The sequence below is a fragment of the Lepidochelys kempii genome, chromosome 7 (genome assembly GCF_965140265.1).
Source record: "Lepidochelys kempii isolate rLepKem1 chromosome 7, rLepKem1.hap2, whole genome shotgun sequence".
Taxonomy (NCBI): Eukaryota; Metazoa; Chordata; order Testudines; family Cheloniidae; genus Lepidochelys; species Lepidochelys kempii.
This window is the reverse complement of record NC_133262.1, coordinates 26,165,768-26,189,067: the sequence shown is the minus strand read 5'-3', so window position 1 is coordinate 26,189,067 and position 23,300 is coordinate 26,165,768. Positions and strand designations below refer to the sequence as shown.

General features: G+C 41.4%; 1 protein-coding gene across 10 annotated transcripts in view; it reads right to left on the bottom strand.

The window, feature by feature from the left end:
• Positions 1 to 23,300, bottom strand: part of ERC2 (ELKS/RAB6-interacting/CAST family member 2) — an 830,030-nt gene that overhangs the window by 779,620 nt on the left and 27,110 nt on the right. For all 10 annotated transcript variants that reach the window (XR_012159812.1, XR_012159814.1, XR_012159815.1 and 7 more), the window contains exon 2: positions 21,653 to 22,454. Coding sequence is in view for 1 of the 10 variants with exons in the window: in XM_073351518.1 (XP_073207619.1) it covers positions 21,653 to 22,303 (651 nt within the window). In the remaining 9 variants the exon portion in view is untranslated. The remainder of the gene's footprint in view (positions 1 to 21,652; positions 22,455 to 23,300) is intronic.

Here is a 23,300-nt window from a genome sequence, read left to right as displayed (position 1 = left end):
GAAATCAAGTATCTGTAGCTACTAAAAAAGGCCAGATTTAAAAACAAACCACATTTCTATCCAGTTCTCTTTCCCAGACACACAATTCCATGTCACATTAACACCTATGATACACTTATGGAAACTTTTAATGACTACATATGCTTAGAACAATCGATGCTCTCATTAGTTTGAAAACTCACCTTATTCTTGCTACTGCAGAACAAAGACATCTACCCTTCATAGATATGCTTTGAAAGTGCATCTTCAAGGAGCATCCTATTCTGTTATACAGTAGAGGATTTGGGGTAAGTATTAGGGGAACAGACTCGCAGGGCATAAGAGGGCAGAGATCCCGCAAAGAAGGCAGGGGCAGGGACATAGCCCCAGATTCTGTTCTTAATTATACTGCTGTAAATAAGGAAAACCACTGAGACCAGAATGTGGCCCAGAAATCTGGGAGAGAAGACCTGGTAGGGGGACAAAGAGACCCAGAGCCCTTGCATGAAACAGAGCCACAGGGGTCAGAGGCTGTATGGAATTTGGGAGGCACTTTAGGTTATTATGAATACCAATATAGTAAAATTGCAATGAGTTATGCCAGATATGCCATGTAAGGTATCTGCAAAAATGTTACAATTTGCCAGGTCTGATAATCTCATTTATGTGTTTGTACCACTTTTGTACTGTAAGTTATATGTATGGTATGTCTGTAGTTCCTAATTTGTGCTGTGCATCTAGATGACACCCCCAGACAGATTGGCATTAGCATTGCCTAGCCTGCTTGACTGCCCATCAAGGGACATCAGCTATACAATTGACCTCTTCAGAGAGGGCAAGGGATACACCTAACGACTCAGCAAGGCATGCAGGGGCATGTTGATGGATAGAACTCTAAGGGTATGTCTACACTACGAAATTAGGTCGAATTTATAGAAGTTGATTTTTTAGAAAGCGATTTTATACAGTCGATTGTGTGTGTCCCCACTAAGCGCATTAAGTCGGCAGAGTGCATCCACAATACTGAGGCTAGCGTCGACCTTCGGAGCGTTGCACTGTGGGTAGCTATCCTACATTTCCCGCAGTCTCCGCTGCCCATTGGAATTCTGGGTTGAGCTCCCAATGCCTGACTGGGCAAAAACATTGTCGCGGATGGTTTTGGGTACATGTCGTCAATCGCCCCTCCCTCCATGAAAGCAACAGCAGACAATCGTTTTGCGCCTTTTTTCCGTGCCGGTGCCATATTGCTTTCAGCAGACGGTGCAGTAGGTCTTCAAACCGTCGTCATCGAATGACCGCTTCCGCTGCCACTCTGCTCTCCTAGTGGTCTCGCAGGTCCTCTATATGACCGTCGTCATCCGCCGCTTCCGCTGCAACTCTGCTCAGCTGCTCTTGTCTCACCATACCACGGCAAGCTTGCAGCCCACTCAGCTGTTGTGTCCTGGCAGCAGACAGTGCAGTAGGTCTGCAAAACTGGTCATCCAACCACCGCTTCCCCTGCAGCTCTGCTCTCCTGCAGACGCCATACCACGGCTCAGATCACTGCAGCAGTTATGAGCATTGTAAACACCTCGCGCATTATCATGCAGTATATGCAGAACCAGAACCTGCAAAAGCAGGCGAGGAGGCAACAGCCGTGCAGTGACGAGAGTGATGAGGACATGGACACAGACCTCTCTCAAAGCACAGCCCTGGCAATTTGGCCATCCTGGTGGCAATGGGGCAGGCTCATGCCATGGAATGCCGATTCTGGGCCCAGGAAACAAGCACAGACTGGTGGGACCTCATAGTGTTGCAGGTCTGGGATGATTCCTGGTGGCTGCGAAACTTTCGTATGCGTAAGGGAACTTTCATGGAACTTTGTGACTTGCTTTCCCCTGCCCTGAAGCGCAAGAATACCAAGATGAGAGCAGCCCTCACAGTTCACAAGCAAATGGTGATAGCCCTCTGGAAGCTTGCAACACCAAACAGCTACCAGTCGGTCGGGAATCAATTTGGAGTGGGCAAATCTACTGTGGGGGCTGGCTGTTATCCAAACAGCCAGCGCAATCACTAGCAGCTGCTATCAAGGGTAGTGACACTGGGAAATGTGCAGGTCATAGTGGATGGCTTTGCTGCAATGGGATTCTCTAACTGTGGTGGGGTGATAGACGGAATGCATACCTCTATCTTGGGACCAGACCACCAAGGCAGCCAGTACATAAACCGAAAGGGGTACTTTTCAATGGTGCTGCAAGCACTGGTGGATCACAAGGGACATTTCACCAACATCAATGTGGGATGGCCAGGAAAGGTACAGGACGCTCGCATTTTCAGGAACAGCTGCAGGAAGGGACTTACTTTCCAGACCAGAAAATAACCGTCGGGGATGTTGAAATGCCTATAGTTATCCTTGGGGACCCAGCCTACCCCTTAATGCCATGGCTCATGAAGCCATACACAGGCACCTTGGACAGTAGTCAGGAGCTGTTCAACTATAGGCTGAGCAAGTGCAGAATGGTGGTAGAATGTGCATTTGGAAGCTTAAAAGCACACTGGCGCAGTTTACTGACTCGGTTAGACCTCAGCGAAACCAATATTCCCATTGTTACTACCGCTTGCTGTGTGCTCCACAATATCTGTGAGAGTAAGGGGGAGACATTTATGGCAGGGTGGGAAGTTAAGGCAAATTGCCCGGCCGCTGATTACACGCAGCCAGACACCAGGGCGGTTAGAAGAGCACAGCAGGGCGCGCTGCGCATCAGAGAAGCTTTGAAAACCAGTTTCATGGATGACCAGGCTACGGTGTGAAAGTTCTGTTTGTTTCTCCTTGATGAAAACCCACCCCCTTGGTTCATTCTACTTCCCTGTAAGCCAGCCGCCCTCCCCTCCCCTCTTTGATCACCGCTTGCAGAGACAATAAAGTCATTGTTGTTTCAAATTCATGCATTCTTTATTAATTTGTCACACAAATAGGGGAATAACTGCCAAAGTAGCCCGGGAAGGGTGGGGGAGGAGGGAAGCACTGGGTGAGGTGGGGAAGGAGGGAAGGACAAGGCCACACTGCACTTCAAAACTTATTCAATGCCAGCCTTCTGTTGCTTGGGCAGTCCTCTGGGGTGAGGAGGCTATGAAACTTGGGGAGGAGGGCGGTTGATTACACAGGGGCTGCAGTGGTGTTCTGTGCCTTTCCTGCACCTCAACCATATGCCGGAGCATATCAGTTTGATCCTCCAGTAGCCTCAGCATTGCGTCCTGCCTCCTCTCAGCATGCTGCCGCCACCAATCCTGTTGCTCCAGCCATCTGTCCTCACATTCATTTTGTGCTTTCCTGGACTCTGACATTGTCTGCTTCCACGCATTCTGCTGGGCTCTTTCAGTGCGGGAGGACTGTATGAGCTCAGAGAACATTTAATCGCATTTTTTTCGCCTTCTTATCTGAGCTAGCCTCTGGGACGGCGAAGCTAGTGGTAGCATTGAAACATTTGCAGCTGTGGGAGGAAAAAAAGGGAGAGTAAAATTGAAAAAGACACATTGGCCATGTAAAAGGAGGAGCTGATGTTTTCGGCTTAACGTGCAGCACAAATCCAACTAAACCCCCCCACACACCCAATTCTCTGGGATGATTGCTTCACCCCTCCCCCCACCGCGTGGCTAACAGCGCGGATGATTTCTTTTCAGTCACAGGCAAACAGCCCAGCAGGAACGGCTGCCTCTGAGTGTCCCCTTAATAAAATTCCCCTATTTCAACCAGGTGACCATGAATGATATCACTCTGAGGATAACACAGAGAGATAAAGAACGGATGCTGCTTGAATGCCAGCAAACACCGGGACCACATGCTGCCATGCTTTCTTATGCAATGATTCCAGACTATGTGCTACTGGCCTGGTGTGATAACGCAATAAGGCTGCCCTCCCCAGAAACCTTTCGCAAAGGCTTTTGGAGTACCTCCAGGAGAGCTGCACTGAGATGTCCCTGGAGGATTTCTGCTCCATCCCCAGACACTTTAACAGACTTTTCTAGTAGCTGTACTGGCTGTGAATGCATCCCAAGTCTTCAGGGCAAATTAATCATTAAACATGCTTGCTTTTAAACCATGTATTATATTTACTCACCAGAGGTGCCTTCTCCACCTTCAAGGTCCGGGAGCCCGGGTTGGGAGGGTATTGGCTCCAGGGTGATAAACAGTTCCTGGCTGTCAGGAAGAATGGTTTTTCTGCTTGCCTGGTGTGCGCTATCATCTTCCTCCTCCCCAAAATCCTCATCCCTGTTGCATGAGACTCCCTTGCAGGAGTTCACATACAGGTGTGGGGTAGTTGTAGGGGCACCCCCTAGAATTGCATGCAGCTCATCATAGAAGCAGCATGTCTGGGGCTCTGACCCCGAGCAGGTGTTTGCCTCTTTGATTTTTTGAGCTCCTTAAGTTTCATGCGGCACTTCTGCAGGTCCCTGTTATAGCCTCTATCCTTGGAGATTTTTTCAAATATTTTGGCATTTCCTCTTTTGGAACGGAGTTCTGATAGCCCAGATTCATCTCCCCATACAGCAATCAAATCCAGTACCTCCCGTTCGGTCCATGCTGGAGCTCTTTTGCAATTCTGGGACTCCATGGTCACCTCTCCTGATGAGATCTGCTGGTCACCTGTGCTGATCAGCTTGCCATATTGGCCAAACAGGAAATGAAATTCAAAAGTTCGTGGGGCTTTTCCTGTCTACTTGGCCAGTGCATCTGAATTGAGAGCTGTCCAGAGCGGTCACAATGGAGCACTCTGGGATAGCTCCTGGAGGCCAATACTGTTGAATTGTATCCAAACTACCCCAAATTCAACCCGGCAATGTCAATTTCAGTGCTAATCCCCTCATTGGGGAGGAGTACAGAAATCAAGTTTAAGAGCCCATTAAGTTGACAAAAATGGCTTTGTTGCGTGGACACGTACAGGGTAAATCGATCTAATGCTGCTAAATTCGACCTAAACTCATAGTGTAGACCATGACTAAGGCTTCCAGGCCATGTGCTGGGCAGCTTGTGTTTGGAACAAAGGAAATCAAGCTGCATGGCAAAAGACTATAAAAGGCAGCTGCATCTTCTCCATTTTGTCTTTAGTCCTGTTTTTGGTCTTCAGTCCTGCTTCTTGTCTTGAATCCTGCTTCTTACCTCTGGAATAACTTTTCTACAAACTAAGCTCTGAACAAAGGACAGAATGACCCATCCAAGCTGTGGAGATGTTATAGAGGGATTTTCAAGCCAGCAAACTCACCAGTACTGCTAGAAACCTGATGTACTTTGAAGTCTTTGTATGTATGTGACTGTTTTACCTGTTAACATCTCCCTTCTTGTTCTTTCTTCTTTCTTTATAATAAACCTTTAGTTTTAGATACTAAAGGATTGACTGGCAGCATGGTATTTCGGGTAAGATCCAAACCTATATTGACCTGGTAATGTGGCTGACCCTTTGGGGTCAGAAGAACATTTTGTATATGTGAGCAGAGTTTTAAAATAACTTCTCACTGTACTGGACCTAGGTGCTGACTGGGAGCCAGAGAACTGGAATGCAATAAAGGGGCTGTGTGATTTCTCCTTTTTTTTTTATTTTTCCGCTTCTTGATAACCAGTGTGGGAATCAGAAGCACAGTTTGTGACTGGTTGGGGAGTTTAACTTCAGTGTTACCCACCAGTCTTGGGAGTATCTGCTCTCCCTTTTGCATTTCCTTGGCATTTCCAGTGAGGGCTGCCCTAGGCACACCAGGCCACAGACACCAACTCCTGTCATGGGTCATAATAGACATGCTCCCAAGAGAGGCTATAAAAACCATGTTGCTGCAACCTGCAGGAGTTGGAAGTTGAAGTAAATGTGACTCAAATACTACCCATTTCCAAAAAAAAATTGACAAATGAAAAGCAAACACAAAGTGGCCCAACCTTACAATAAGTTAAGAGAGTAATTCTAGCTGAATGGACAACAGGTAAAGCCCATACATCTTCAGGTATAAAATCTTAATGGGACTACAGAGATAAAGTTGATGCACATGACGGGATTCCATGCAAACATCATGGAATAACACTACACAGCATGAGGTCACAAATGCTAACCATAATCTACAGTGCCCATCCAAGTATTGAGAAGTGCAACAACAGCACTTGAGATAATCTATTTTGGGTGAAGCATGAGTGCAGTTATTGAAGATAAAATTGTCAAGAGTGAAACCAGCAATAAATACAGGGACAGAATTCAAAAGAACCACTGAAACCACATACAATTTAAGAGCAATCTTGGTCCAAAGTTGGCACCACTCTATTTGATTTAAATATTTGCTCTTAATAGTGCACTACTAAAATATTTTTGAAATTGAGATATTGAACAATAATTCAAGTAGTAACATAACACACTGTAAATCAGTTTGTCCTGGGATTCACATTGAATTAATAACAAATAATTGCCTACAATTCACTAGTGGCTCATTTCAGGAATTTTGATACATCAGATCAAGCAGACCATATCAAGCCCTTACCGTCTACAGTCAAACAAGTTAGCAGAAAAATCACTACAAATAGTGAACGAGAAAACAAACGGAATATCAGGGAAAAGAGGAAATTTGGGTCAGAGCTCCTGCGAGGGAACATGGAGAATAAGATGGAGCAGTAAATAGAAGTGGAGCAGGAAAACTAGAAGATATGAAGAGGAGACAAGAAGGAATGGGTGTGTTAATGGGGAGGAGACAGGGCTGGAAGAACAGAACATCTAGAAGAGAGGGAGAGACCATGCGCACCAAAAGGGAAGTGTAAGACAAGGAAACATGTAGAGAAAAGGACTCCCCAAAAGGGGAGAGACAAGTTGAGGAATATACAGAGATCCTGGAGGGAAATGAGAACTATTGCACTGTATAATGGTATGATCATCGTGCCATGTGTCCTTTTTCATGGAAACCAGAGAAAATATACACACTTAGAAACAGTCGTAAGTGTAAATTCCTGGTTGCAAGTGTCAGTCAAGGTGTTGCTGTGTAGCCTTGAAGGGAGGACAGAGGGACTTACATAGATCCTAGTGAGTCCATAGATGTGCAAGGTTATCTGCAACTCCATGTTTCCTCCCCTCCTTACAGCCTTTGGACCCAAAATGACCCCTCTAGATGCATCTAACAGAATATACTGCTAAGGAAGTTTTTGAATGGCAGATTTCAAGATACTGTTTTCAGCTGATTCTGTGATTTTTTTCCAAGGCCATTGTAACAAGTACATGAAAAGGGGAGGATACTTGCATAGCTACAGCTGATGCATCAAAATGTCTTCAGGGAAATTTTATTTTCCCATCACTTGAATCTTTTGAGGAAAAATTCTCCTTCTGATGCGGTGGTAGCATGCTTGGCTAGGAATGACACCCCTTTGCCTGCTTAGGTGACACCTTGTATAGTGAAAGATCCTTTCAAGCATTTGTAAAATGTAATGGTCTGTCTGGTTAACCTGCAACCTTTATTGCTGGGGTGCTCCTATACCTATTCCAGCTTCGTAAAAGGGAATAATAGACTACTTTCTGGAACTAGCTTTGGAAATATACCATTTTAAGCTTTATGGACTAGCTCTGTCTGCTCACTTTGCAATTCTAACGTCTTAATAATAAATTCAAAGTGTTCAGGTGGAAAAAGTCTACAGTGGGTATTCTTATCTAATTGTTCAGATTCTCATTCCGACAGCTTTCCCTCTTCAGGTGATGAGCTGCCTGACCGAGATGAAAACTGCTTACCGTTGCTTTCTTAGGTAATTTTTGTACTCCAACTGGTTTCTTTACTTCTCCTGCTCTTATTGGCTCAGGAGAACTTGAGGGCAAAACGTGCTTCTCTAAAGTAAATAAAGTATTACATTGCCTGCTTTTAGTTATAAAGTCATATATTCCATCTATATCGAAATCCTCTAGAGCCTTGCACAGACTAGCAATGCTTACGATGGATACCTTCGGTATCACAGATGGGAGAACTACCTTCTAAAACAGAAGAAACAAAATACAGGCTGAAAATTATGATTGCAGAATGCCAGGTACTTGTCTCTCTCTCTGAACTGGGCCAGGAATCTCTGGTAAAACCTATGTTGGCACACACCAATATGTCATACCCTCTGAAATAAAAAACATTATTATAAGAAGTGATGTGTACTTTTCACTCTAAATGCTGCAGCAAGAATCTTAAATTTCTGAAACAAAGCAATGCTATTTCAGTGGAACGATGCCATTTCTGAAGCAAGATCTGAAATGGTTTCAGGGTAACTGCGTCTGTATTCCCCCACCGTGGTCCCTCAAAAGCACCCACTGAAGGTTTCTGGCTCCTAGCCATCACCTCTCTTGGACAGAGACCCATGTCTCTCTTCCTCCTGACCAAGAGCTGTAAGGCTGTGTAGCTCCCTGCCTTACACTGTGATATCGCCAGCAAGCCAATCTGCCAAAGGTCAGCACCTGTGCTTTGCTTTCTCTCTCAGAGCTACAAACAGTGTTTTGTCAGCAATTACAAGTTGCCACACAGCTCTTTCCTTTATTCTTAAGGTAAAAGCATGACAGTTAAAACATGTAGAAAACAAAAAACAGGTTGAAAAACACACTAACCATATCAGAAGTCACACGCCAGTCTTATGAGGCCCTAGCAGGCCAAAGACTTTCCAACCCTTCTCCAAGAGTTGGGGCCCCCATTGGACAGGAGTTCCTGTCCATGTGCTGGATCAGAAAGAAGGCCCTGTGTGAGTTCAATATGACTATTATACCAAAAACTCTTTCTTTGTCTCCTAGTCTCCGTAAAACCCATTTTGAACCAGTATATGCAAACCACTCCCGAGGTAGTACCCCCTAGAGTTCTTAGTTTCAATGACTGCCTTAAATACCCCCACCATTTTCAGTTCTTGTCGAAGCTATGGTGACCCTCCCCCAGGAAGTAGAACACAATCATACATAAACCATTCATAGATTTAATACAGTGTGGTCCCCAAATATACTGTATGCAATACATAGGATCAACTACATTCAGAAACAGATTATTTATTGAATTAGACATGAAAACCAATACAGTTAGTACAATATTCTTCATATTGTTTATTTTGATACTAAATTCAATACAGAACTCTATTTTGGAATGTTTCAAATTTTTATACAGACAAACTTTCAATCTTCCACTGAATTTTGTGCTGACAACAGTTACGTGCATTGTAGGAGTTGTATGCTGGAACCTAGAGCTCTTGGCAGCTGGTGAAGGGGTAATTTGAGTTTTTTGGCAGCCATCCAGCATGGATGGGAAGTAGTTTAGGTCTCTAGTGCCTGAAGAGTAGTGGAGGTTTTGGGCTCTGGGGAGCCAGTGTAGGCACCTTGAAAAAATTTGGAGGAGATGCATGAACTCTTAGTTTCCTATTCGAGTAACTTATGTCCCAAAGCAGTAAAGTGTGTTTGTAAACCTAAGCATGTGAATAGCACAACCAATTTCAATGGAACTATTCACGTGCTTAAATTTACATCAGTGATTAGACACTTTGCTGGATGAGAGCCTCACAGCAACCAGCTTACTCACTATTCTTCCTCCTGCTGCCCTCACATGCACCTAGTATCTTGTTGCTGCATCTAGCAGCAATAGATAAATACATTAGCTAGATGTTTCTCCAGTGAAATAGTTAACAAAATTGACACTAAACTGTCATGATTAGATTTTGACATTAACATCACACTAAGCTGAATGGGGACTTTTCACCCCTTTGGAAGTCATGGTTTCAAGCTGTCATCTACCGATCCGAGGAGACAACACTGTGTCCATTTACACTTGGCTCATATGAAGAAGCTTTGGGTTTTTCACAGGTATAAAAGCCATTAAAAATGCAATTTTTCAATGGAAACCTGGATTCTGCAGTAAGAGGTGGATTCTGTAACCAATTACACTGTTACAGAATCATGGAAAACATGGGTCTCTGGAAAAAGCAGATGATGTCTCAGAATTTACTGTGCCTCCATAGCTGAATCTCGCTGTGTCATGCTTCTTCCTCCAGTTTATGCTGACCTTTGTTTTTCCTCTATAGAAATGTGAGGTGGAGACCCCACATTCTCACTCCATTACAGAGGGGCTTGGAATAGAGATCACATTACAAAACCTTGTTGCTCTCTGACCCTTTAATTAAAAAATATTTACATTTATTTGCCTGAGGATTTTGCTGTTGGCAAAGAAGCATTTGTTCCCTTCATTTCAAGGTTGGAAGAGCCTTGATTTCACATGTGTTTTTTAGTGTTGTCTACCATCTCAAAATGCTGGAAGTCAGGGAAATAACTGCATTGTGGGAGATGCCTTGGGAAATTTGAAAAGTAAATAAACTTCCAACCCATGAGCCAAATATTCTAGTACTAAAAATCAAACATTTATTTCCTGTAGCATCAGGAAATAAGTTATTACTACATAAAATATATCAAGAAAACTTCTGAATGTTACCATAGGTGACCCAACAGACACAGACCTAATAAGTTAAAGCGGCAGGTCAGAGCTCATGACAAACAGCTCTCCTGAGGGCCCTCTGGCACCTGAGCAGAACACAATCCTACAGCCAGGAATACTGGATGTACTTTGTATAGAGAAAGTGACTGACAAAGGGCCTAATCCTGAGAGGTGTTAAGGACCCATAACTACCGGTGTTGCGGGCACTTAGCACCTCTCACGATTAGTCACCATCTTAAAGTTAGAGACTAACCAATTTATTTGAGCATAAGCTTTCGTGAGCTACAGCTCACTTCATCAGATGCATCTGATGAAGTGAGTTGTAGCTCACGAAAGCTTATGCTCAAATAAATTGGTTAGTCTCTGAGGTGCCACTAGTACTCCTTTTCTTTTTGCGAATACAGACTAACATGGCTGCTACTCTGAAACCATCTTAAAGTTCTCTTCTTCTACAAACATCTGAATTTGTCTTTGAAGACAATCTGAAACATTTCCTATGAGTTTAGAAATAAAGCAAGAAAGGAGGAAAGTCAGGAGGTGGCAGGCAAGTTTATCCATATATATATATATATATATATATATATAAAATGTTCTGCAGGGTACCTAAAAGGGTTTTACATATTAGAGATAGCCTACAGGGAGGAATTCTCTGCTGCAGACTAATTGAGGATGATACTGTCAACTATCTGACAAAAAGATTAGGGGCAACACTGAGAAAATTAAGATGAAAGGACCTAAATGAGGGGCAGTGTCTGAACCAGTAAAGACTAAACACTATAACAGGAAAGAAGTGAATCCCATCTCTGACTGTCCCCATTTGCCACCCCATCCGCCACCTCAGATGATGAAAATACAGTCACTCTCTGAAAATTAGTTCTTCAAACTAACCCTGTGGCCTCTGGGTTAAAGGTGAGAAGGAAAACATTTTATAGAGACTAATAGATAAAGAGAAAATGCAAGATTTCCTCAGGGCTTCGTCATGATCACAGAGGATCCCCCAGGGGGGAAGAACAAAAAAGAAAAGAAAAATTTACCCAGGACATACATTATGTTTGATGTACAATCTACAGTACTTGTGAAGAACTGTACTAATTCATGAAGTAAAATCTTTACTTAATTTTTTCTCCTGATTTGACATACTAATTAGAAACCTTGTTTAAAGAAAAAAAAGATTTCAGTTAGACAGATAACTAGTTATTGGGTGCTGCATCCAACGTTTTTCATTCCAGCAGAATCCAAATCAATTTACACCCGAAGTTCCCAAGTTCTCCTCACAAGGCCCCTTTTACATCACTCTGGCAGTGTAGAGTGGCTCCCTGTGGAACACTGCTGCCCTCCAACCTCTTGTTCAGAGGATGGACAAGGAAATGGGAGGGGGCATATCCACAACACATTGTACTGAGTCTGCTCAGGGCCATGGGAGTGGCCCATAAGTAGTTGTGGAAAGCTGCAGAAGAGGCTGATTTAAGTTGTACTGGGAGCTCAGAATCTAGGAAGTACAAAGGTGACAAAGCCAGCTGCGCCCCCCCCCACCCCACCCACCCACACACACTCCCTGCTGGGGCTGCACCTCCTGAGCTGTGCATCTGGGAGGCTCAGCTCAGAATCGGGGCCTCTATATACAAAAATCATTTCACCTCCCCACAGAAATGTATGAGACAGCAACTACTGAACAGCACATAGCACTAATTCAAAACATATCAGGACAGGAAATGAATAATATCGTACCCAAGTGAAATGGCAAAGGAAATACAGTTATAGTGAACAGAATGTAATTACCCAATTTGGAACTTGTCTAGATACTGACATCTAGCAGTACAGTGCACTCAGAGGAAAGCCACCTGTTGAATCACCAACACTTCTTGTACCACTCTCAGATACTGTCCAAATATTAACTAAGCATGCCTGTGTTTAACCTGAGGGCTGATGAGCTCACAGCCCTTTGTCATATGGCAGCAGGTAAAGTTCTTCTAGTCTGTTCAGCTTTGCAGTATCCATCTTTCCTCAGAAGTTGACTTGTTTTCTTTTTAGTTCTTTCTAATGTATAAAAAAGGCTTGAAACATTCTGTGAAAAAAATTTGACCTGTTTTTACATCAGAAATTCAGCTCCTGCCTAGACTAGAAGACTATGATTATTGCAGAATACAATGACATCACCAAAAGAGCCAAAACAGTTGTTCAACTGAGAAAGTAATATTTTTTTAGTCAGCTTTATTAAAACTCTTTTTAAAGTTGTTTTTGCTAACACCTATTTCATCTCAACATCTAATTAGCACTTTGGAGAAAGGAAGTCTGTTTTAAATTCAACACCAATTCCCCTTCAACTACAGGTACGTCTATACCTACAGCAACACAGCTACTGCAGCACAGACGCTCCCCACATCAACAGAAGGGTTTTTCCCCCCCTATTGATATAGGCAATTCACCTCTCCAAAGGTGCATCCTCGTTGCATGCACAGTGGGGATTAGGTCAACCTAACTACGTCGTACTGGGTGTGATTTTAAAAATTAAAAAGAAAAAGAAAAACAGCCCTGAGCAATGTAGGTAGGTAGATCTAATTTATCGGTGTGGACCAGGCTTAAGATGTGAGAACATATATATAGCCTCTAAAAACCCGACCACATCCCAGAGCAAAACCAAGATCAACATTGACATTCCTGATATTTTAAGGTAAACCATTAACAGAAAAACCCACACATCTTTCATACCTCCTTTATAGCTCATAAAAATGCAAGAAAGGACATAGCCTTTATCAGGGCCAGATTAACTTTTGTGGGCCCAGCACCAAACATATTTGTGGGCCCCCATTGGGGAAATAGGGCATGTGATGGGGGGCAGCCCACAGAACGAGGGGCTGGTTGGGGGCAATGAGGAGTGGCCCCACTCAGCCCAGCAAAAGGGCACTGTTTACAACCGACAACTGCTAGACACACACTGGCCCACCCAGCCCTGTGCTGCCAGCGTGCCCCTTCCACACTGCCCCCCTGCCCAGTGCCCTGCCCTTATGCCCCGCACCCCCTCACCCAGAGACTTCCCCCACAGATCCCTATACCCAATGTCCCCCCCCGCCCCCCGGATCTGCTATGCCCAGCACCCACTGCCCAGAGACCCCTCCCGCTAACCTTCCACCACAACTGCACAGCAACCTGCACACCATACCCCCTGCAGGGGTGGTAAGAGGAGGGGTGGGGGAAGAGCAGGGGTGGTAAGAGGAGGGGTGGGGGAAGAGCAGGGCCAGGGGAAGCTTTCTTGGCCAGCTTAACCAGCTGGGGGATTGGGCTGGCCGGGGCCCCTTTTGACTCTGAGCCCAGTACCATGGTGCCACTGGCACCATGGTAAACCTGGTACTGGCCTTTATCAGGTCATTTTTGACACAACTGGCTGTTGCACAGCTGGAAGAGATAAATTAGTTTCTGATAAATAATAATACAGATGTGAATATTGTGTAATATTTACATCACAATAGCTCCCAGCCCCCAAGGAAGGATCAATTAAGAACACCACAAAGATGTTTGAAGACCCTTTTCCATCCAACACACCCCCATTCGATAGCGCCTCCGCGTTTGTGGTCCTATTTATCACAAAATACTGATGGCCAGTATTTCATTCTGCATGTGTTTTTAGATTATAGCATTTTTGTTCTTAAATTAATATTTAATGCACTCCACATACTTACACAGGTTACAAGCACTTTAGGTTATAGTTATAATCACAATAAAAATTCTTCTAAGAAGGTTTAATATAAATTACTTAAGAATGCCTAAATACATATGTATAAAAGGCCACTATGAAACAACACACCAGACTTACAATCAAAAGGTCCCAACTATATCTGGCACAACCTGACAGTTTTATTAATAACCCTGTATTTTTTCATCATTTTTTCACATCTTAAACAGTTAAAGCAGAAAATAAACTGGAAATGTGTCTCACTTACCTAAAATGTCATCAATCTCAATGAATGAAAGTGAAGAATTTAATGAAAATACCATCCAAAATAAAGTTAAAACCAGCAAGTAAACATGCAGCTGTTAACAGAGAAGAGATTTTAAAAAGAAAAGTTGAAGAAAACAGAACAGCAGAATACTGAGAAACAGAAAATAGGGTGTATGAGCATGCTGAACTACAAGCTCAAAGTGAGACCTTAAAATAGACTTTAATAAGTCTCAAATACTGAGTTATGAAGCGGAGGTGAAAACAATTTAAATGGCTTACTTTATCTTGGTGAAATAAATGTTCAATACAAATATTTCAGGTAATATGTTTTCTTGGGATTTTGTAACCCATTTATAAAAGTGATAACACACCTCATGAAGACCAGTAAGACAAGCATAGAGTACTTGCACTTCTCAGGTTATTCAGATCATCATTATGCATGTAACCTTGTACTTTATGATGAGTATGTACAACAACAACTTCACAAATTGTGATATTGTTTGTGTGTATGTGTGAATACACATACACACAGCGATATTGATATACACTACTGTACAGCAGATAAAGAGCAAATTAGGGCCCAGTTCGACAATGAGCTCCAATTAGGCCCATGCAGAGCCACTTCACCTGCATGAAGCTCATTGCAGCGTTGGGGCCTTAGTTTGAAAGTAGATATTATACGGGTAACTCAGGGATTAGATCATACAGCCAAACAAAATGATTAACATAAAAAAGTATAGCTTGTGTGATGTCATCAGAACTGCAAGATGAGTAAAGCTTGTAATTCATGTTAATATATTTGCTTGAGCATGCTAGATTTTATTGTAAATAAATGTGAATTAATTAATATTAGGAAGTGAAACTACTTTCCTGCATGTTTGTTCATTTATTTTTATTGACTGTTCGGGACACTGGTCTTTAAATCATATGTTAACATTTGAGGAGCCAGTCGCAATTCAAGTTATTTTACTACTTTGCATATGCTGATTCTATTGGTTAAATCTTCTTACTTTTATCAACTTTATCCTTGTAATTGCAGTATCCACAATTCATTCATATTTCTGTAGATATGCACAACCCATTTTAAGAAACACTTTTACATGCAAATCTATCAAACTTTCAGAGGATTTGCTATTATCCTTCCTACCATTTATCTTTTTCTCATTAATCAGAAGCAAACTCTTATCATAACAGAGAAGAAAATTCAACATAAAAGATCAGATAATTTATAAATACATATTCAAAGAGAAAATAATAACCACCTTCACTGGAAGTTTGCTTTGTGAAAAATCAAAGGACCAAATTAACCCTTGGTGTAACTCCAGTGAAGTCAACAACATAAATTAATTTAGAGACTAACCAATTTATTTGAGCATAAGCTTCCGTGAGCTACAGCTCACTTCATCGGATGCATACTGTGGAAAGTGTAGATCTTTTTATATACACACAAAGCATGAAAAAATATCTCCTCTCACCCCACTCTCCTGCTGGTAATAGCTTATCTAAAGTGATCACTCTCCTTAAAAGATCTTCTACACTTTCCACAGTATGCATCCGATGAAGTGAGCTGTAGCTCACGAAAGCGAATGCTCAAATAAATTGGTTAGTCTCTAAGGTACCACAAGTACTCCTTTTCTTTTTGCGAATACAGACTAACACGGCTGTTACTCTGAAACCTGAAATAAATTAATTTGGCCCATTATGTCCAATAGTGGATTATTTGTTTTGATAATCAACTATTAAATAATGACATTTACATGCAGTTTTTTTTCATTCAGTTATGTTATAAGTGTTGTTTATGGACATCAGAGTGTGATATAAGTAAATTATTGCAATGTCACAAAAGTAGAATTATATGGTGGTTCTTCATCTTGGAATCATCAGTTCAAATGGATGGTGCTAGTTTTCTCTCCTTTTCAGGCAGCAGTGCAGGGAGCAAATAGAATTGAAGGATTTTTAGTGCACTCCCTGCTCTCAGCCTTCTGATCCCCATGCAAAGCTTCTATAATATCCCTTCTGAATTATACACTAAAATTAAGAAGATTAGTAAGAATACCAATCAGGAAAAAATATACACAGAGTATCTGGTTGGGACATTACGGATTGGTGATTCTAAGATGCAAAACCACCATTTACAGGTTAAAAATCTTAGACAACTTGCTTCCCCTTTATAGATCACCAATCCGTATTCTGGGCAATCCCAACAACCCCGATTAAAAACAAAAACAAAAAAATTTGGCATGAGCAAGGAAGAGATAGGGAGACAAGACAATACCTCTACCCTGTGGACATGAAACTCAAAGGACATAGCTGCAGAGGGGAAAGTATTTTTAAAAGGGATGTCAGACTGACCAGGTTGCTGTCCTTATAGACCTCCACTGCATAGGATCCTTCTCTCTCCCCAACAAAAGAGGGCCCTAATTTACAAATGAGGAAAGCACTCTTTCAGCTTTGTAAGCTTCAGAGATAATAGCAATGAATCAGTTGAGCTATGGAAAATCCCGGCACCCGCTTTTTGGGGCCCAGAAAAAAGGGGAACAGTCTCCCACTCTCTCAATAGTTCTTTGACTATTGTAATTTTAAATATGTAATGTAATATTTAAATACTTTAAATATCCAAGCAGCATCAAAGATATCCTTTCTTGCAAAGATCCAGACCCAAAAAAGACAGAAAGGAAGATCTCCTGATAAAAATGGAAGGAACTCAAAACAGATTATTAATTTACTTACACTCCGAGTTAAAGAAATAGTCTCTAGAGAAAAGGAGTACTTGTGGCACCTTAGAGACTAACCAATTTATTTGAGCATGAGCTTTCGTGAGCTACAGCTCACTTCATCGGATGCATACTGTGGAAACTGCAGCAGACTTTATATACACACAGAGAATATGAAACAATACCAGTGGGGTGGGAGGAGGTATTGTTTCATATTCTCTGTGTGTATATAAAGTCTGCTGCAGTTTCCACGGTATGCATCCGATGAAGTGAGCTGTAGCTCACGAAAGCTCATGCTCAAATAAATTGGTTAGTCTCTAAGGTGCCACAAGTACTCCTTTTCTTTTTGCGAATACAGACTAACACGGCTGTTACTCTGAAACCAGTCTCTAGAGAATACCTTAATGTAATAATAAAGGCAGAGTTTGTAGTCATTAAGAACCAGACTTAGACTATATAGGAAATAGTATCTCTGGACTGAAGGCACTAAAATGACACTGCCCTAAGAAAGCCCACCACAATACAGTGTGATTATATAAATTCTAACAGTAAAAATGCTGACTAAGCTCAAAGGTGTGAAATTTTATAGAACAAGAGACCAGACCCTCAAACAACCAATAAACCTGTAAACAAATTCCAAAATATGAGGTAAACAGCAATTTCTTTATTCTGGTCTGCCACAGGAGTCCACTCACTCACCATGGGTGGAGCCTCCTCAGGGCTGTTCTGGGGATTAGCTCTCTTCCAGGTCCCACACCTCCCCCTGCATTCTCTCACAATCTGCAGCCCCTCTCTCATTCCAGGAGCTGCAGCTTCCTCTTCATAACTCAGTCCTCTGGCCAGGCCACTAAGTGGTTTCCCCTTTTGGGGCAGAGTCCCACTAGACCCACTGTCCAGGTGATGCCACTTAGTCAGTGACTGGCAGGGGAACTCAGGCCCACCCACTACTCCAAGTTCCAGCCTGGGGACCCTACAACACAAAGCCAAAGTCTGTTGAGTCCCCAATCCTGCTGGCTTTTCCCCTGGGCTGCTTCCTACTTCGCTTCACACTGGCTTTCTTCTGCACCCTTCTCTCTTCTGGGTATGTCCTTCCCTCAGGGCCAGGCTCCCCGAGGTCCTACTCTTTCCCTTAGTGCCATCTTTCCCTCTCAGACTTCCTTACTGCAACCCTTTCTGGTGCCAGCTTCCTGGCTTTATGCTAGTCCAGCCTCAGCTGAGCTCCATCTTACAGTCAGGGCTTGCTTCTCCAGCTTAAATCCCTCATGTGTGGCCTATCTCACTAACTGGCCCCTTTCTCAGCTTTCTTAACCCTTTTGGGGCTGGTGAACACCCCTCCCGTGGTCCTATAAAACTGAAGGGAGAAGATTATAAATATCACATGGAACACCTAGATTGTAAAAGAGTATCAGACACTATATCGGATAGCCACAATCTCTCTAAATTTAAACTTTCACAAGCAAGATCATTATAGGAAGAGCTGCCGTGTCAGAATGCAGAAAGGAACCCTTTGACATGCAAGACAAAAGGAGATGGTCAGCAGCTGATAGCTGCAACAGATCTGTAAGCCAAGCCCAGGCAAAGAGTTTTGTGCTGGATCTTGTTGTGACCAGTTCCTTGCTATACAACCCCACTTTTGAATTAGAAGGTTGAATGCAGAAGGTAGAGGTGCAGGGTCCCTTGCTTTTGATGAGGGCAAGAACTAAAGTTTGTGTGTAAATAAGCACTGCTTTGATTTAAAGAGCACTGAAAAAAACTGAAGTGCAAGTTTACTAACCTGAGCTACACACTCTTTATGTGGATTTCTCTTTTGGATTATGTCCAGTTTGCTTGAGTCCTCTGACTCCAGATGAGCTCCCCATCCTGTGAGATGGAGACTGACATTCAGGGTTAGGATTAAACCAATCCAGCTCATGGAAAAGTACTACCTCCATTAAGTTTGTTTTCTGGAGAAGATTGAATGGCTCAGGGGATTGGTAATGGAAAAAAGATACTTTTGCTTCTAGATTGCTGATTTAAATATAGAAGAGATTAGGAGTGACTGAAACTCATTACCATATTAAGGCTGTTGGTTGTCTCAGTCCATATCACAAGAAACATCACCAAGACTGGCACACTCAAGGGCATTCTTAAGATAAACCAAGGACTGAATAGGTGCAGACAGTGAAGCACTGATGAGAATAGTGATACTTAGCATCTATACAGCACTTGGAATCTTCAAATTCTGTACAAACATATATCAGCTAATCCACCCTCACATAATAGAAGTGGTCCCCTCCAGATTAAAACTGAGGTACCTAGGTAGAACCTACAGTACATATACAAGAGACAAATTTATAAATTCATTTCAGTTTTAGAGATATTATGGGTTCTAGAATTTGAAGAATACAGAATATAACAGCAACTAGAATGAAATTTTCAAGTGCATTAACTATAAACAGAGGTCTTCAGTCTCCATGGCAGTCAGTTTGGTACCTGGACAAGTACTACATTCATGCACTACTGTCTTGCTGCCTAGACCAGAAAATTGAGAAATAATTTTATTGTGAGTGAAAAGAAACATTTGATTCAACCCAAAATAAAAAAATTTGGACTTCAATTTTATTAAAAAAAAATAAGAAAAGTTAAAGTAAATTTTGAAACAAAGAGTTATTTAGAAAATGTCAAAACAAAGAGAGGTTTCAGAGTAGCAGCCGTGTTAGTGTGTATTCTCAAAAAGAAAAGGAGTACTTGTGGCACCTTAGAGACTAAACAATTTATTTGAGCATAAGCTGTTGTGAGCTACAGCTCACTTCATCAGATGCATTCAGTGTTAGTGTCTAAGGTGCCACAAGTACTCCTTTTCTTTTTTCAAAACAAAGAGTTTTTCTGGTTTGGGAATTTTGTTTGGTTTTTTTCCTCCCAGAGTGAAACAATTCAGCAAATTCAACACAAATGTGTGAAATGTTTCAGATGACCCAAATCTGCATTTTGTAGTAGTCTGGTTTTTTAGGAGACAATGGAGGCATCAAGCTCCCAAACCACACCTCCCATAAGGCAATGTTCCAAAATGGGAACATGCAGTTTAATGTTGAACTGACTGGAAATGAAGCATTTGGGGTCATTTCAACAAACCAAACCAAACCAAAATGTTTTGAGTTTGCGACTGTTGAAATGTTTAATTTTGATCAAAAATGTTGAAACAATTGATCAAAAGTGAACAGAAATGTGACATTTCTGAACTGAATTTTTTTTTAAATTTCTGTTCTATGAAAAGTATTGAGACTTTTCATTCTGATTTAGAATGAAAACAAAAATGTTGAAATGTCAGAATTTTCCACAGGACAAAAATTCTGAATTTTGCTCAATACTTGATTTTTTTGAACTGAAGGAAATCTTGAGATATTTCTTGAAAGATCCTTTTTTAGCTCAGGACTCCAGAAAGTCTTGAGACATATCTTGAAAGATCAAGTCTGAAAAGCTGACCTAGTGCTTTCACCCAGTCACACATGGTACTCTACTTAAATATTTGTGGAGATAGAAATAATATACACTGAAACATCTAAATGCACTGGGAAGTTCAGAGAGGCACACTACCAGTAGTGCTTCTGCACAGAGAAAGCAATAGTGGTGATTAGAAACCTGGGAAAAAGAAGGCATCAAAAACCCTGATTATTGCTGCTTGCCTGTCAATGGAGGAGCATAGATTGGAGATCTCTAAGGGTGAAGAACATATTATGTATTATATTATTTCATAAGAGAATCAATAGATGTTCTAAAAAGGGGCAGCTTTAAATACACAAGACCATGAATGAAAGTGTGTGTAGGAAACTTGTGCAAAATAGAAACTTGCAATCTCACCTTTGCCATTGATCTATATCGCTTCTTGGAAACAGCTCAGAATAGCTACTTTTCTGCTGATGGCACTATATATTTAATCATGAATAATATGAATCATTAATGACTATATCTTTAATCATATTATAACAGAGAATGGAAACATTAGTAATTACACTTCCAATATAACTAAACATTTTCAAATTGTTCATTTCCTAAGGATAGGTCTCTTTAAGGAAAGTAGCTGACAGAGCACAATTCCTGTTTCCTTCATGGTTGGTATAATACAGAATATTATCAAATGTAATCGATGGGATTTAATATCATGTCTCCCTTTAGCTTTCATGGAAACTAGGCCGCTAAATCCCTATGCACCTTATACAAAATGTGTCCCCACATACTTACTCAGACCTTTCCCAGATATGTGTAGAAGTGGTACAATTCCCTCTTCAGTGAAGCCTGCAGAATGTATTTAGGCTGCTGTTGAAAAAAATACTACAGAATGTCTCACAGATAAGAAAACAGGTAGTGGCAAAGTCAGTCAGTCAGTCAGTCATTCTCCTCAGCAATAATGTAAAGGAATGCTGCATCAAGGAAATTATAAGCTACATCCAGCTTCTTATTAGTGTGCTTTCCTACTGCTTAGCAGCCAGAGGCAGATATACAAGACACAGAATTCCTGTTGATTATGCCAAACTTGCTCCAATACAGGTCACAGTATCATAAGCAAAATATAAAGTGCTTAGTTGTAAATTGGTAGAAATAAACTTTCAGGATTACTTACCTGGTTCTCTTCATGAGAAACCCTCATCTGCTCTTTAAGAACTGACATTCTGGCAGCTTCTTCTTTCCTCAAGACTCTTTCCTTTTTTAGCTCAGGACTCCAAAAAGTCTTGATGCTATTCATGGAAGATCCCAGCTTACTGTCCTTGATATCCAGTTCTTTTCTCAGAAGATCATTCTCTCTTTGTAGTTCCTTGAGCTGAGCCTGTAGATCTAGCATGGTGCTATCCCTTACCTGTCTCAGCATAGAGGGAACTTGATGATGATGATGATGTGAAGATGTGGTCAGACCTCCATGCTGATCAGTATAAGAAAGGACATCTGTGTGAGAAAGTCCAGCTGAAGCAATATTTGGACTACTCCCCATAGCTGTGACTCGACCACCATACACAGCTCGATTTGCAGCCCTTCCAAGAGTCATTGTGCCCTTTGGGAAAGTAGTAGACGCTACACCTTCATGGTCACTAAGATACATCGGTCCAGATGTTGCATAGGCTGCATTAAGGGACTGGATGTTTTCCATTGATAGTGTCTTACCTGTTCCTCCCCCGCTGCTTGTTCTCCTGTGGCCCAGACGAGGAGATCTTGGCAAACGAGGAGACCTGGAAGGACTGCCTTCCAAATTACTGATTGTTCTTGCACTTCCATACATTTTTTCTACTACTGTGAGGTACTATTTAATAAGAAATTAGTAACACTGATGCTGGATATTAAACCTATAATTCCAGATAATAATGCTGGCAAATGGTTTCACTGCATTCTTCGAGTAGGAAAAAACTGATAACTTCTCAAACACTGAAGATCTGGAAAAAAAATAATTAAGGTTGAGTAAAGTAACTTAAAACAAATACAATATAAAGTAACTTTACAATGATGAAAGTGGGTCATAAAGCACAGTATACATCAACTGGTCTTGGAATAATTATTTTTAAAGTAAGAATAATGCTGTTTTACATTTAGGATTATTACCTGTGAATTTCCATATTTAATGGAATTTCAAATGGAGAAACAACTGTTCATTTTTTTCGTGCTAGAAACTATTTTTGGCATTTTGAATTAGTAACACTGTGGACCAAATATATCCCTAATGTAACTTCAGTCATTTAAGTCAATTCACTTAATTAATAATCACAATGAAATTACACCAGGGATGAAACTATCTGGTGTCTACACAAAAACAAATTGAAACCAGAGGTCATGAATATATTTTCAAAACACAACATATCTGTTTTCCTTTAATAACATTAGCTTAATAAATACCACATTGGTGGGGACATGATGGAGGCCAAGAGAGGGGACGTTAAATAAAACACAGTACTTCTGATAGCTCAGTTTTAGTGGAAGAAACAGATATTGTTAAGCTAAATTTCAAGGTTTACAATAAGACAGTTAATTTCAGAGAATAATTGTCTTCAGGACAATTATAAATTATTAGAAAGATGACTGGAACTATAAACCACAGACTTGTTGGTATTTGTTGTTTGTCTATTCGAAGGAAAAAAGTATATTATAAACAGTTAATTCTTTCCTCAAGTAAAGGAGGGACTGTCAAATCTCCTTTTCTGCATTTGATGTCATAATGGTATTTCTGTAGCAGGCTTACTTTTGTAACTGATTTAAATAATCAGAACAGTTAAAGTTACTGATAA